This window comes from Anoplophora glabripennis, unplaced genomic scaffold (genome assembly GCF_000390285.2).
Source record: "Anoplophora glabripennis isolate ALB-LARVAE unplaced genomic scaffold, Agla_2.0 scaffold623, whole genome shotgun sequence".
NCBI lineage: Eukaryota > Metazoa > Arthropoda > Insecta > Coleoptera > Cerambycidae > Anoplophora > Anoplophora glabripennis.
In genome coordinates this window covers 68,829-84,963 of record NW_019416726.1, presented here as the reverse complement: position 1 = coordinate 84,963, position 16,135 = coordinate 68,829, and the positions used below count along the sequence as shown (strand labels likewise).

The window sequence follows — 16,135 nt, the reverse complement described above, 5'->3', positions numbered from 1 at the left end:
GGGCCAAAATTAGTGATGTTAAATTACTTGTAATTTATGAAAATGTAATTTTACTGGTAACATTTCATGTAATTTACAAATTAGCTTGTAATTTATGACATTTAAATTTTACGACATTTTAAAGTGTACTCCGCTTGTTTAGCTTCTCAGTACTCAGCTTCTATAAAACTAGTCCTGCAATTCAATGATTAAAAAATAATATTTGCCGATTTTTATGCAAAAAATTAAAATTTTTATTCATATAAGTAACATTCATATAAGTGCAGGAGTAAAATAAAGTAAATCAGATCTAAATACAAATATTTAGGTTTCTATTTAAAACAGCTTTCGTTTCTTTAAGCATTTGTTTTTCTGGGACATAGACCTTTTTTGGTAGAATGTATTACAATTAATTACCTCTTTCGTTCTATCTATTTCTGTCAGTTCGGTCTTTGCATGGTCAACCTAAATTTTAGTCAAAATTATGAACGAGAAATGCAACAACGAAAAACAAACCTTTTCAAGTGAAATTTCTGTATAACTATAACACGCCTTTTTTCATTACATTTTGCCTCAAATCCTTCATTTCTTTCAGGTAATACCTTATTCTTATAGCTGTTTTACATTGACAATTTATTGATGAATTAATTCATGAAGTCGCTTCATCAAGAAATTGGACAAGGACATTGGACATTTGTCGAATTTCTTGTCTACTGTCAAATAACTTCATGAATTTATTCATCAAGTTCTTGACGAATTAGAACATGCTCTAATTTTTTGGTCAATTTCTTCGTGAAGTTCAGAAGTACCAACCCAACAGATTTCCTGCCTCAGTTCAGTAATGAGGTTATGTTATTGGAAATTATTTATATATTCCAAATTGGAATATGTAAATAATTGTGTGGCATCGTACTAGTTTTGCATTGTTTTTACTGATTTGTTACTTACAAAAACTAATGTTTATATAATATGTGTCAAAACGGTACCGCTGTTGTGTCATTACAATTATGAGTGGAAAGGTGGCATTTTTGAAGTTTATTTGCTTTGATTTGTTGGTAGAACTGATTTATGCGTCAATAAACTTGACAAAGTCTGTAGCAGTGTAAAACCACACTGTTTACGTGAATTAATTCATGAAGAACTTCGTTAATATTGTTAATGTAAAACAGCTATTAGAGCTTGTATAATCCTGGTCCTCATCCTCACTATCACCATACTCTTCGGAATGAATGCTAATATTGCTAAAATAAAAAAAGGTTATAAAACCTTAAATGTCAAAATTGAAATTGGCGCGATATTTAAAATTAACATTACAGTAAATTACGTAATTTACGTAAGTTACAAAAATTACATCCGTTATCTCGCGGTACGTAATACGATAATTTTAGTCATTTATGTAAGTAACAATTTGTCATTTTACCATTTACATCACTAGCCAAAATTCATGGGTAGATTCCCAAAGCAAAAATATTACGATTTAGAACTTCCCTTAGTTCAAAAGTTGATAGTCAAAAAGATACAGGGTGTCAAATGTAAAATATTATTTTAAATCTAAAAACTAAAAAAACCTGTATCGCTTTTAACTATAAACATTTGCAGTAAGTTAAAGCTAAATCGCAATATTTGTTTCGGGAATCTACCCATGAATTTTGGACGTTTACCTCGGGACCACCCTGTATATGAGAGCCACGAATTTAAGGAAAGTGATTTTCAACTATTAATATCTCGAACACAGTTGAACAATAGCAACAACACTGACACTTCTTTTGAGAGAAGACGACTTCTCTGTTTTGTCCTTTTTTTATCTCATATTTTTTTTGTAATTTTAACTTTAGCTGACAGTCATCAAAATGAGTTTAAAACCACATTAGTCTGTTGACTGGATTTAAGAGAAAGGGAGAGACCATTTACACAAACTTTACAGGAAACAGTATATTTCATTAGACAACGGAAAACTCTAAAATTGTTTCACTGCGAAAGAAATAATACCCAACAAAGATAAAGAGACTAAAACACCTAATGCTAAAAGTGTTGGTATGACAGTTTAAGCATAAATCACAAGTTTGTTGTCGATTTGTTGTTCTGCTCAATGAACAGAAATAATGTAAGGAAACAGGATTTGATTAAAAAAATGAGTCTACTTGGCAAGAAGAATTTGTTATGTTTTGTAGCAAAATCTAGATTTTAGATCCTTGGAAAATGAAATACCAGCCCTGAGTATCATAATCTATACTTTAGAGGGTTTTACAGCAAATAGGCAACCAGCAATACATTTTTATAGATTTTATTACACAGTTTGTCTAAATATGAATTAATGCACAAATAAAATACTTTCTTCCATTCTAACACAGATTTTCTATAAAATGGATGTTAGGTGTATGTTTTCAAGTGGAGCTTTACCTTACGGGTGTAGTACGTAAACATGCAGTCAGACTGTCAAGAGGCAACAATGGGCAGATGAGATGTGATCAGGGTTCCTGGCAATCACTCGTGATATGTAACAAACAAGTACTGCTGTATGAATACGTAACTAATTATGGTTTACACTCACCGGGGGCGCCCCGCCCCGTCCCGTCCTTCGCTGTCCTATCTGGTGGTCACTCGAATAAGCATCCCCGATGTAGGTTGTGCATGCATCTGGAACACCTGTAATCAAAATTACACACACATACGCTCACTTCTGTCATCCTCGTATCTCTCGGCTCAGCCCCTGGATACGGTCCCCCTCGGCTAATGCCCCTCGGCCTTACCATTCATTCATTAGTGACAATAATAATAATGACACCTTTCACTATTAGTGAGAATAACAACACCTGATTTATAGAGACAGATCTGCCCTAATTACGTGCTTTAATTAATAGGATTTTAATAAGTAATCGCTGAGAACGTATTCACGTATTACCCACTACACTGCTGAAATAAGACTCTCGTCTCTAACGCAGGAACCCAGAATCACACCGTCAGCTGAATATACATAAATAATAAGGCTATGAAACACAATCTATCATTTATTGAGAACTAAGCCTAGTTGTTCACCTATTTGTTTATTTAGTTTTTCTCTTTTAAAAAAACAGTTCCTAACATGGACTTGGTTTGAAACTCAAATTACTTTTTGTTGTAAAGAAATTTGTAATTTGCCGCATTTGGCATCGTAAATTACAAATTTCTTTAGAACAAAACGTAATTTGAGTTCCAAACTAACTCAATCTTATAGAAAATCTGCGTTAGAATGGAGGAAAGTCTGTTATTTGTGCATTTATTCATATTTAGACAAACTGTGTAATAAAATCTATTAAAATGTATTGCTGGTTGCCTATTTGCTATAGAGCCCAAAACCCAATAATGCCTGTCAATTTTAATAATATGGTTTTAAATCACTGAACACTACAGCTCATAAAACCAATTGCAAAGATGTGTATTATGTTCTCTATTCAGTTTTCTCAAAGAAAATTAATGATGAGAAACCAAGCGAGAGTGACAACGCTGGTCGAGTTTTTCTTGAAAAATTCCCTCGTGGTTTCGATGAATTTTTACACTTTGATCTCTGATTTCCCACTCTTATCGTTATCTTATACCACAAGCATAAACTGTAAACTAAACTTGCCATTTTCTTTACAGGGAGGTCCGCACTATCGTTCTCCAGAAAGGTCCCAACGGTCTGGGCTTCAACATAGTTGGCGGTGAAGACGGAGAGGGTATCTTCATCTCTTTTATCCTAGCTGGGGGACCGGCGGACTTGTGCGGCGAACTCAGGAGGGGGGACCAAATCCTCAGCGTGAACGGGGTGAACTTGAGGAATGCCACTCACGAGGAAGCGGCACAAGCCCTCAAAGTAAGTGGAAAGTTTAGAGTCAGCTTAAACTCTTTATGAACACCTATCAAAATAAACATGTAATAATAACAAATTTATCTATAATCATATATCAAACAAATTTTAAAGAAATTGCTTATTTTTTTTTATTTGCGAAATTCTGTCTCTAGTGTGAACAGTTTGGGTTTTAGTTTACGTATGACTTGATTAACCTTGAACTGACGGCTAGTGACTGAATTTACTGACATGTCTTGCAACAGGGAAAACCAAGTCTAAATGTCTCGAAAACAATACAATTATCTTTGTTTGTAGGGCACAAACCAAACTGTCAACGTAGTGGTACAGTACAGACCAGAGGAATACAATAGATTCGAAGCCAAAATCCATGACCTTAAGCAACAAATGGCCCACCCTGTCACGGGGGGCACCTTACTCAGAACATCACAAAAGAGGTCTCTCTACGTTAGGTAAGTTTCGTGCATACATGGTTGATCATTTTCGACATTTTCGGGAGGTTACCCTCATTTTCCGAAGAGAGAGACAAAAAGTAGTTCAAATGACTCGGTCTTGATTTACCGAAATTCAGGTACATTGTAATGCGTGGTACTTCATGGACGACTTTCTTCCAGGACTTTGTTCGATTATGACCCGATGAAGGACGATGGCCTTCCAAGCCGCGGTTTGGCCTTCCACTACGGCGACATCCTCCATGTCACGAATGCCAGCGACGACGAGTGGTGGCAAGCGCGGAGAGTACTTAATACTGGAGATGAACAGGGTATGGGAATCGTCCCATCCAAGAGGCGCTGGGAGAGGAAGCAGCGCGCCAGAGATAGATCTGTTAAATTTCAAGGCCACATGCCTAACATACTCGAAAAGGTAGAAGCTAAAGGGTTTTTCCGAAGCGTTTTCCTAAAAATTACGATTTCCTTTCAGCAATCGACTTTAGATAGGAAAAAGAAAAACTTTTCGTTCAGTAGGAAGTTCCCCTTCATGAAAAGCAAAGACGATAAGTCTGAAGATGGTTCAGACCAAGAACGTAAGTGGTATTCATTTGTTATTTTTTATTATGGTACATCTCCACCATCCCTTGTACTAGTTTCTACCCAATTTTATAGTAATTTTGTTGGTTTCCTACACATTTGTCGCGTTAGGTTCTAATTAATATTAATTTCATATTGAGGTATGTTCCGTGATAAATTTTCAAGTAAACTACACTTTTTCCAGATCAGAAGAAACACTCAATTTAATTGCATGGTGTCATTTCAATTTGTATTTCAAAATAGGCTATGCTGTTTTAGAAAATGTTAATTAAGTGTCGGCTTTTGTCAATTCAGTTCCAGAAAACTTTAACTTGTTAGAAAACAAAGCGATTTTCAGAAAGTGTTAAAAAGTTATTAATAACTACTTTATCATAATAATGGAAAAATTAAAAATAATTTTAGTGTTTGCTAGTACTTTTTAAAGTCTCTCACTTGAATTTCTCCTGAAACACTTACCAAATTCTGAAATACAACTAATGTAGCTGAAATACAGTCAGTGTTAAAATTGGCTATTCTAAAATATTATTCACCTTTTCTGAAATATAAATAACATTTTCTGAAATACAGCTGACTGTTCTGAAATATAATTAATACTCTGAAATACAATTGGCAGTTTCTGAAGTACAACTAACACTTTCTTATATACAATTTACAATTTCTAAATTAAAACTGACTTTAAAATACAATTGATGCTCTCTGAAATACAAATGACGACTAAAATACAATTTACATTTTTCTGAAATAGAGGTTACATTAACATTTTCTGAATTAAAAGCGTCTATTTCGAAATACAATATATGCTTTCTGTAATACAATTTATGTTTTCCGAATTACATACAACTGACCCTTTCTGATATACAACTTACACTTTCTGAATTAAAACTGACTATTTAAATACAATTTATGCTTTCTGAAATACAATTTGCATTTTCTGAATTAAAAGTCTATTTCGAAATACAATTTATACTTTCTGTAATACAATTTATGTTTTCCAAATTACAACTGACCCTTTCTAATATACAACTTATACTTTCTGAATTAAAACTGACTATCCTAAATACAATTTATGCTTTCTGAAATACAGTTGACTATTCTGAAATATAATTAATACTCTGAAATACAATTGGCATTTTTTAATATACAATTTACATTTTCTAAATTAAAACTGATTTTAAAATACAATTAATGCTTTCTGAAGTGACAACTAAAATACAATTTACATTTTTCTGAAATAGAGGTTGCAATTTACATTTTCCGAATTAAAAGTGTCTATTTCGAAATACAATATATGCTTTTTAATACAATTTATGTTTTCCGATTACAACTGACCCTTTTTGATATACAACTTACACTTTCTGAATTAAAACTGACTATCCTAAATACAAATTATACTTTCTGAAATACAATTTCCATTTTCTGAATTAAAAGTGTCTATTGCGAAATACAACTTATGTTTTCTGTAATACAATTTATGTTTTCCGAATTACAACTGATCCTTTCTGATATACAACTTAGACTTTCTGAATTAAAACTGCCTATCCTAAGTAAAATTTATGCTTTCTGAAATACAATTTACAGTTTCTGAATTGAAAATGGTCTATTTCGAAATACAATATATGCCTTCTGTAATACAATTTATATTTTCCGAATTACAACTAACCCGTTCTGATATACAATTTACACTTTCTGAATTAAAACTGACTATTTACTGTTTCTGAATTGAAAGTATCTATTTCGAAATACAATATATGCTTTCTGTAATACAATTTATATTTTCCGAATTACAAGTGACCATTTGTGATATACAACTTACAAATTCTGAATTAAAACTGACTATCCTAAATATAACTTGTGCTTTCTGAAATACAATTTGCATATTCTGAAGTAAAAATAATTACTCTGAAATATTAATAATATTTATCTCTGAAATAAACTGACTGTGTAATATACATCTGATAATTTTGAAATATATTTGACACTTTCTGAAATGAAACTGACTTAACTGAACAACAATTTATATTTTTTGAAGTGAAAATAACTATTCCAAATTACAAGTTAGCTTTTTAGGTATAACTAACGAGTCTGAAATATGGTTGATGTTTTCTGATATATTTTAATTAAAACTGACTGTTCTAAAATACAACTGACTTAATATGCAATATACATTTTTTTGGAATAAAACTACTGTCAAAACAGTGAAAGCTTCTTAAATGTAACCGACTCTTTCTGATATACAATTCACATTTTTTTTGCCACACAGAAAAGAAAGTTTAAATAACTGAAGCCTTGCACCAAAAGTGTCACCCAACTGTTGATCGTTATTTTCTTAATTTAAAACTGACTGTACTAACCTGAAATTGAAATTACTTTCTCAATTAAAACTGTTTTGAAATACAATTTATGCTTTCTGATGTAAAACTGACTATTCTGATGTACTATTTGCGCTTTCTGTGTTAAAACTGACTAATTTGAAATAGAATTGACGCTTTCTGAGATATACATGAAAAAGTGTAGATACTATTCATAAATATTTCCAAACGTTTCTTGTCCCAAAAAGTCACTTTTAGAGGTTTGAAATATTACTACTGATTTTTTATTAAAATTAATTCTATGGTTTTGGTTCATTGTTAAACACTAATCTTCTTTATTACTAATTGCATCGACTACTGTTAATATACTTGATTTATTTTAAGCGCGGGATTATTACGGAACATACCAATTTTTTTTTTAGTTCTGACCTTATTTTTATTTTTTTACCCATAGAAACTCCTTCCGAACACCAATTATCTGCTAACGATAAAGAAAAAACACCTCAATGTAAGTACTGACAGTCTTGAGATAAAAACGAACACACTTTTTTCCCCCCATTATAATTAGACACTGTGTAATTCGTTGTCGTAGATTTAGTCGGTCACTAACTTACTAACCGTTTGGCTTGGCCTCTACTAATCTCTTTAACCACTAGATATCCGTTTTGTTTACTGTTGAGTATTCCAGTGCGATGTAATGCAATTTAATTTGCGCGGAAAATAACTGAATTGGTTTTTTTTTGGTTCTGAATATTGCGTGAGATGTGATGACTTTGCCCCCGGATTGTGGTGCCGCACCGTTCCCTCAATTTTTTTTTTTTTAATTGGGTCCTTTTGTATTACAGCCTTCATGCTGTGCTACACGCAGGAGGATGCCAACACAGAAGGTACAGTATCGATTTAATATCTTAAAATACTTAATCTTATACCGCATTGACGTTTTGGTTTTACTACATAATTTTTTTCTTTTTTGGCTTCTTTCTGTGTTTCATAGTACAGGTGAAATATTATATCGGGTTGAGCTACCGTATATGGAAGAGATTACTCTAATTTATTTGGAAGATAATGACAATTTAGCCGACTTTAGTAAGTGTTAGTGTTGTGGATGCATGGCGGCAAAGCGATCGCGACCCTTATACTGCACTGATTTGAATCCAGCGTGTTTTTTTTTCGATAGCCATTCATTCAGTACATCATCATTGCCGTAACAGGGGCAGGCACCGCCAAATCGTTGATTTTTTTTTAATTGCATTCAAAACTGGTTACTGCTCCTGTTACAAAAAAAAAATCATGATTTTATTGTTCACGTTCTTTTTCAGTGCCATAACCTCATTCATTAATTAGAGTTTATCCAGAGAGTGACCGAATATATTATACAGGGTGTTTTCAAGTCCGTTTCGTAGTTGCAGGAGGTTGTTCCATCGGTCATTTTAGTCGTCTAGAAAATTTAAATATCTCTGAAGGTATTTTACACGAATTGATGAAATTTGAGCAAAAATTCACTGAATATGTCACCCAATATCCCAGAATATTTTGAAAATTCGCTTCTAATTGACACTGTGTAAGTCAAAGATCGTCAGAGATTTGAGTAAATGATGTATATGAGATCCTTCTTTTCCAAATGTCAATATAACGAACAGCCTCTTGAAGTTATGGCGTAGATTTAGGAACCACCCTGTGCATTAAAACGTTGGTTACGGTCATTTGCTTCACTAAAACCGACTAAAACCGTGCCCGCTGACAAGAATTTGGATAAACTCGCTGCTTAGCATCACTCACATTAAAATGGAAGCGATTTTTGTATTGATACAAGTTCAGTCGGCTGACTAATACCCGATAATATTAATGAGAGTCATCGTTAACCAACCTCATCTTCAAAGAATCAATCATCCCGCGTTCGAGCTTAAATAATGTGACTCACTTTAGAAATTGTATATTGCCTAGAACAAAAGTGCCGTCAGCTTTAAGTGTTTTTGTATAAACATGTTTTTCCTGTGTGAAAATTTCGTAATTTAAGTTGGTATTTGTGTGTATGAATCACTAACAATCCCAGGTTTTCAGACTCAGTCGGTCTACCACTTTTCCAGACCTATTTCGGTAACGGTTAATTTATTTTCAGCGGTTTCTTCACTGCCCATCTCTATAAATTTTATATCTGGAGGCATTACTTATTTTTTAGATTAGATTGGTCTATTTTGGAAAAATGTTAATTAAATTGCAGTTTGATTTCTACTTTATTTTCTAGAAAACATGTAGGTACTTATTCAGAATTTTCTGAAATAAAACTAATTAATTTGATAGACTATATACATTTTCCGAATTAAAACTGATTGTTCTTAAATATGACTGATGGTTTGTGAATTAAAACTGACCATTTTGAAATACACCTGACACATTGTGAATAAAACTGACTGATTTCTCGAACAAAGACTGACTGATCTCAATACCATTTACATTGTCTAAATGAAAATTGAATAGTCTGAAATATTACTAATATTTCTGAATTAAAAGTAACTAATCTGAAATTCACTTTGAATTTTCTGAAATTAAACATCTTTGAAATACAACTGATTATTACTAAATTAAAACTTGACTAATTTGCAATGCAATATTTTCTAAATTAAAGCAAATATTGAAATACAACAATACAATTTTTTAATTAAAACTGACTATTCTGAAATTCAACTGATGATTTCTGAATTAAAACTGACTAATCTGAAATACACTTTATGGTTTTTGTATTCAAACTTATTGTTTCTGAAATGCTACTGGATGATTTATGAATTAAAATTCACTAATCTGAAATACAATTTCCAGTTTCTGTATTAAAAATGAATATTTTGTACATTAGAATTGACCTTTATGACACAACTGACTTTCTGAATTAAAACTGACCTGTAATATAATTACATTTTATAAAACTGGCTAATCAAATACAATTTGTATTTTCTAAGCTGACTATTCTGAAGTAGGACTTACACTTTGTATTAAAACTGACTGCTCTGAAATGTTACTTACATTTTCTAAATTAAAACTGACTGTTCTAAAATAAAACTTACACTTGGAATTAAATAAAACTGACTAATCTGTAATACAATTTCCATTTTATGTTTTAAACCTGGATATTTTGAAAAACCACTGATATTTTGTAAATCAGAACTTACGTTTTTGACACAATTGACTTTCTGATTTAAAACTGACCTGTATAATTTACATTTCATAAAATAAAACTGACTAATATCATTACAATTTGTATTTTCTATATTAAAACTGACTGTTCTGAAATAGCTTACACTTTGTATTAAAACTGACTGCTCTGAAATGTTACATTTTCTAAATTAAAACTGACTAATCTGAGATACAATTTGTATTTTCTAAATCAGAACTGAATATTTTGAAAAACCATTGATATTTTGTAAATCAGAACTTATGTTTTTCACACAACTGACTTCCGGAATTAAAACTGACCTGTAATATAATTTACATTTCATAAAATAAAACTGACATATCAAATACAATTTGTATTTTCTAAATTAAAACTGACTATTCTGAAATAGAACTTACATTTTGTACTAAAACTGACTGCTTTTAAATACAATTTTAGAACTGATTGTACTGAAATAGAACTTACACTTTGTATTAAAACTGACTGCTCTGAAATGTTACTTACATATTCTAAATTAAAACTGACTAATCTGAAATACAATTTGTATTTTCTGAATTAAAAAAAATTATTATTATTAAATTATTTTGAAAAAACTACTGATGTTGGGTAAATTAGAACTTACGTTTTTGACACAACTGACTTTCTGAATCAAAACTGACTCATATCAAATACAATTTGTATTTTCTAAATTATAACTAACTATTCTGAAATAGAACTTACACTTTGTATTAAAACTGACTCTTCTTAAATGTTACTTACATTTTCTAAATTAAAACTGACTAATCTGAAATATAATTTGTATTTTCTAAATTAGAACTGACTGTTCTGAAATAGAACTTACACTTTATATTAAAACTGATTGCTCTAAATTAAAACTGATTAATCTCAAATACAGTATACATTTTCTGAATTAAAACCGACTATTTATTCTGAGATACAAGTGTGATTTCTGAGTTGAGTTCTGAAATAAAATTACACTTTGAAAGATATATGACTAATCTGAAATATAAACTACATTTTCTGTATTAAAACTGTTTATGTACATGAAATACTATCGACATTTTCTGGAATAAATTAAGTATCCTCAAATACAATTGACACATTCTGAAGTATATCTGGAAAAACTAGAAATAAGTGCTAGATTGACTGAGGCAGTCTGGATCCCTAAAATTTTGTGTGTTCACGTTTTTACACAGATGAAACAAACAAAAATATGTTCTGTACATATAGCAAATAAACGTTTCAGAAAATTTTTTATACTTAGCTGGTATATATAGCTTAGCAACTATATTTAATTCAAATTACCGTAGGGTATCGTCACATTATTTAATGTAGAGTTAGTTAAGTAATTGGTGCGCTGAATATGAAATTTGAGTAAGACTGCAAAGTTTGGTAATGTATAGTGGCGGTAATATAACGTAATAAAATATTTGTAAATAAAAAATAGTTTATTGGCAAATCCACGTTTGATCACTTTCCTGTTTGGCGCGCCACGTATCACGTAGGACGAATGTGCATATAGCTCCTATAGGAGACTAGTGAATTCTGCATTAACAATAGACTTTAGACGTACTTTGCGTGTACGTAAGTAGGTGGACTTTGTGGTATTCCGTTTAATTTGCCAATTTGCGATTTGTTTATTTTCTACCTGCGATACTGTCTCTCGTTCCTTGAAATTTTTTATCTAATCAAAACAAAGTATCTCTAGAACTTTAACATGTTTTTTAGCTTCTTCTTAGGGTGAGATTTCGGTCTACTTGTGAATGTTTGTCGAACAGTTTTTTAGTAGTAACTTCTTTGACTTTTAGCTTTTAGAGTAGTGAACATCTTGACTAAAATTAATCACTAATTTTTTGTAAAATTTTTTTTTTAGTTATGTTCGATAACCTATCCCGGTATTTTAAAGAATCACTTGACCGTTTTGTTTGCAGGCAACGAGGAGAGCGTATTGTCTTACGAACCAGTCCAGCAGATGCATATTACTTATACTAGACCAGTTATCATATTAGGGCCGCTGAAAGACCGTATCAATGACGATTTGATCTCGGAGTTTCCGGAAAAGTTCGGCAGTTGCGTGCCACGTAAGTATTTGATTGTTTCTCCTAAAAATCATATAATTTGGAACTGCTATAAATATATGGTGTAACTATGTAACTAATTTCCGAGGTCCATTCTCCTCGAAACAAAAAAAAATGAGACTAAAATTTTTTCTTAAAATATTTCTGAAGCGTTCTAATTCTGAAGTCACTGTTTTATTTAAACTTTTTATGATGGAACAAAACTTTTATAGCGTTCTAAACTTCAAGGTGAAAAGTCTCATTCTCGACAGGTATGGTATGCGTCAACAATGCAGACATTCAACGCATGCGATTCCATGGGCATATCATTTTAGAGAATTCAAAAAATTTCACATGCCGACAAATTTTGGCGGACTCTCTAACCCAGAAATCAGAATGTACTGTTTTGAAGGATTTTGGCGCTTGGATTCGAATCCGAAGTCCCAATTTCTCAATTGGCTCTAGTTTTCGAGATATCGTAACCTAAAAGTGTTAAAATCGCGATTTTTTTTTTATATTTGTGGTTATGTTTATGTTAAAGTAATTTTTTTGCTGAAACTATTATTGGCGTCTTGGAGTGCTATACTTACACTTTAAAACGCAATTGGATTTATCCCAATATCATATTTCGTCTTTGAGAAATTGCATGTTGAAATTTAATGGATTAATCCCATTAATGGTTTCAGCAGAAAAATTTACCTTTTCTTGTAACATAACCTCAAATATGTCAAAAATCTCGATTTTGGCACTTTTAGGTTAGGATATCTCAAAAACTAGAGCCAATTGAGAAATTTAGACCTCGAATTTGAACTTAGCACACCAAAATCCTTTGGGAAAGTATATTCATGTTGTTGGGTTAAAATCTTAACAGCCTGTGTTATTAAATATAGAAAAACAAATAGATATTTTGGTTTTGGTAAAAACTAGAAAATTAGAATTTCTTAAAAATGTACACTCACCTTGACATATCCAAATACCCAACACATAGGTAGGTACACTTTTTTCTTTTATTTACCATCATTATCAAAAAAATTGTTCTTACATCTTCTGTTTTATGTTCTATTATGTACAGCTCACAATGGTATGTACGGTGGTAATCAAAGAAGTGTAACACTTCATGATATTACACTTGTTTAGCCCTTTCATCCACTACATATTCTGTCTTTGGTTTTTCATTTGTTTGCAATTGCTAATAATTGCACTTTTAAACAATGTATATTCATTATGTTTTCCATTCCACCATACTATGATTCTTCCTTTTTTCAATCTAAACGATAGCAGTTATTCATGACAATCACTGTATCAAGATGTAACGTAAAGTAGATGCAAACCATCTTTCAAATACTTTACTGCCCTTAACCTCAGGGTAATCTCCCGTTCGATGCAACTCAAACAAATGTATATCATTAAACAATCTGCTTTAATTTCCGATATGTGTAATTATTAATTGCCATCCTTTCCCAGAGGGAGTTGTTAAATTCTCTAACTACCCCGATTATTAACATATTGGCAATTAAGACTTACACACAATTCCAATTTTAAGTACACTGGAATAGCATGTTTTTCCCCTTGCACGCCTATGACACGAAAGGAAACGCCTAAGGTGGAAACTATCAAATTGAGAAATGAAACTAGGAAGCTTCTATCCTTTTATACACAATAAGCAAAGATAGAAATAGACACTGGTAACAAATGAATGATCCAAGAGTGTGCGCTCAGACATAATTGGAACACTATGAATAGTACATTACAATTTCCATGCAGAGAATGCTCAAAAATATCGGATTTAGGAGTAGTGAGAATTGTAATTAATGAGTATTATTTTGGATTTGGGGTTTATATCTATTTCATGGTTCTTGACTTCAACAGAGGCGATTTTTCTATAAAATCCCTATCATTTTTATGTATACTGTGAAGAGTGACAGGAATTTTATAGAAGAATCACGATATAGTATTTCTTTTCCCTAAGTTAGATTTGTCTAATTATATACAGGGTGTGGCGTCTTTAGTGCAGAAAAAATAAAATGCAAATTCCTGGGAATATATGCAATAAAAAAGCCTTATATGAGAAATTCATATATCCACGTTTTGTCAAGAAAATTGAACTTCAATTTTGTAGCTAAGAAATAAATCGTAATAGTACCGTCCTGGTCAAAAAATGTCATGCCATTCAATTAATATCAGCGCACGCTTGCCGAACCGAACTTAACAGAGAGTCGAGCCTTTGCGCAAATCAGTGTTGCCAAATTAAAATGTATGAAATACACACAAAAGAGATAAAATGTTTGAATGCAACAATAAATAATTTTGGCCAGTTTAATACAATCCTCTCGTTTTAATTGAAAGGAACAATAAAACATAAAATTCAATCAGTTATTTCACTGTAAATGATAATGTGCAATCCCAGACAAGAGGTTTGTAGAAACAAAGTACATGGTGTTACAGAAAAGACTACTATTATTTTAGCAAGTGATAGGTTGGATCACGACAAACAAAAAAGATGCAAACTTACCACTATAGTTCGATAGTAGTAAACGTATTATTGTTGTCCTCGTTATCCATTGCCGATTTAGTTAAAACAATAACTTAAAAAATAAGAAACGTCTTTAATAAACACTTAACGTCTAAACAGTAGAAGTGCGATCTTTTTGACACAACTTAGCAGCAATTCACCTGCGTACTGACACTGACACTGACTGACACTCCACAGGTGCCGTACGGAGTATGGACTAGATCAATGTTTTTTGCGCTATGTTAAACAGGACCGGCATTAACATTTTGTCACTTCTTGTAATTTTTTGGAAAATATTTTTGATACTCAAATCTCATAATCACCTTATGGTAGCATATATTATTTTACTTCATTTATTGTCAAGAGTCTAGGTTTTTAATTTTCTGCATTAAAGACGCCACAGCCTGTATAAACAAAGATATTATTCACTAATTTGCTATTATTAAAATGAGAGAGAGCTGACCCTTTCTAATTTTACTGCTGATATATCGTCACCTCAGAGTTATACTGTTGTATGTCGCATTTTTGTCATTTTTTAGTTATTAGCGCTACAAAGCTGTATGTTGGTTAAACTTTTTTTCTGTGGAGGCACAAAGTTGCATCTTAATAGTTTTGATGCAGGCAACCAGAATTACAAAATTGTATGCATCCAATACAACATTTTTACGGTTGCATAGTGGTATGTGGTACTTAACTCTGTTAACCTCAAGAATTTTATTATCTATCGGTAACAAAATTGTATGTGTCACATACAACTACATTGTTATTTTAAATATAACTTCTGTAACCATGAAATTTTCTACTCCTGGTCACTCATGTAACCAAGAAATCGATTCTGTACATAGTTGTATTGAAAGGGTATTAAACAAAACAGAGTATTATTCACCCTTATCTCTGTTACGAATTCTATTAAAAGTGAATGCTAAAAAACCGTATAAAATTATCCAATTAAAGGAAGATGATTTTAAAGATTATAAAGCATGTGCTTCTTTATATAATTATAAATCCGTTCCTTTTAGCCAGGTCGTTGCCTTAAAATTCACGCAATCTCAATTTGAAGTAGAATATAAAATTAATCATGCACTAGAAAATTGGAAAAAAGTTTGTATTCGTGATATCCGACCTACAAGATCTGATGCTGCAAGAACCAGCAATAAAATGCAACTCCCATCACGTTTATCTTTTAATGAATCCATTCCCGAAAATAAAATACAAGCTCCTTTTTTCCAAAGTTTTGTACATGATTCTTAGTAACTTG

The 16,135-nt window shown here is 31.7% G+C and overlaps 1 protein-coding gene across 7 annotated transcripts in view; it reads left to right on the top strand.

Annotated features, from left to right (window-relative positions):
* LOC108909914 (disks large 1 tumor suppressor protein) overlaps window positions 1–16,135 on the top strand; it is a 215,581-nt gene that overhangs the window by 195,846 nt on the left and 3,600 nt on the right. For 5 of the 7 annotated variants that reach the window (XM_023455316.1, XM_023455319.1, XM_023455321.1 and 2 more), the window contains 8 exons: window positions 3,598–3,811; window positions 4,103–4,257; window positions 4,420–4,669; window positions 4,727–4,829; window positions 7,597–7,650; window positions 7,988–8,029; window positions 8,142–8,228; window positions 12,240–12,389. In XM_023455316.1, coding sequence (XP_023311084.1) covers window positions 3,598–3,811; window positions 4,103–4,257; window positions 4,420–4,669; window positions 4,727–4,829; window positions 7,597–7,650; window positions 7,988–8,029; window positions 8,142–8,228; window positions 12,240–12,389 — 1,055 coding nt within the window. The remainder of the gene's footprint in view (window positions 1–3,597; window positions 3,812–4,102; window positions 4,258–4,419; window positions 4,670–4,726; window positions 4,830–7,596; window positions 7,651–7,987; window positions 8,030–8,141; window positions 8,229–12,239; window positions 12,390–16,135) is intronic. The other 2 variants (XM_023455317.1, XM_023455318.1) reach the window with 2 other exon arrangements.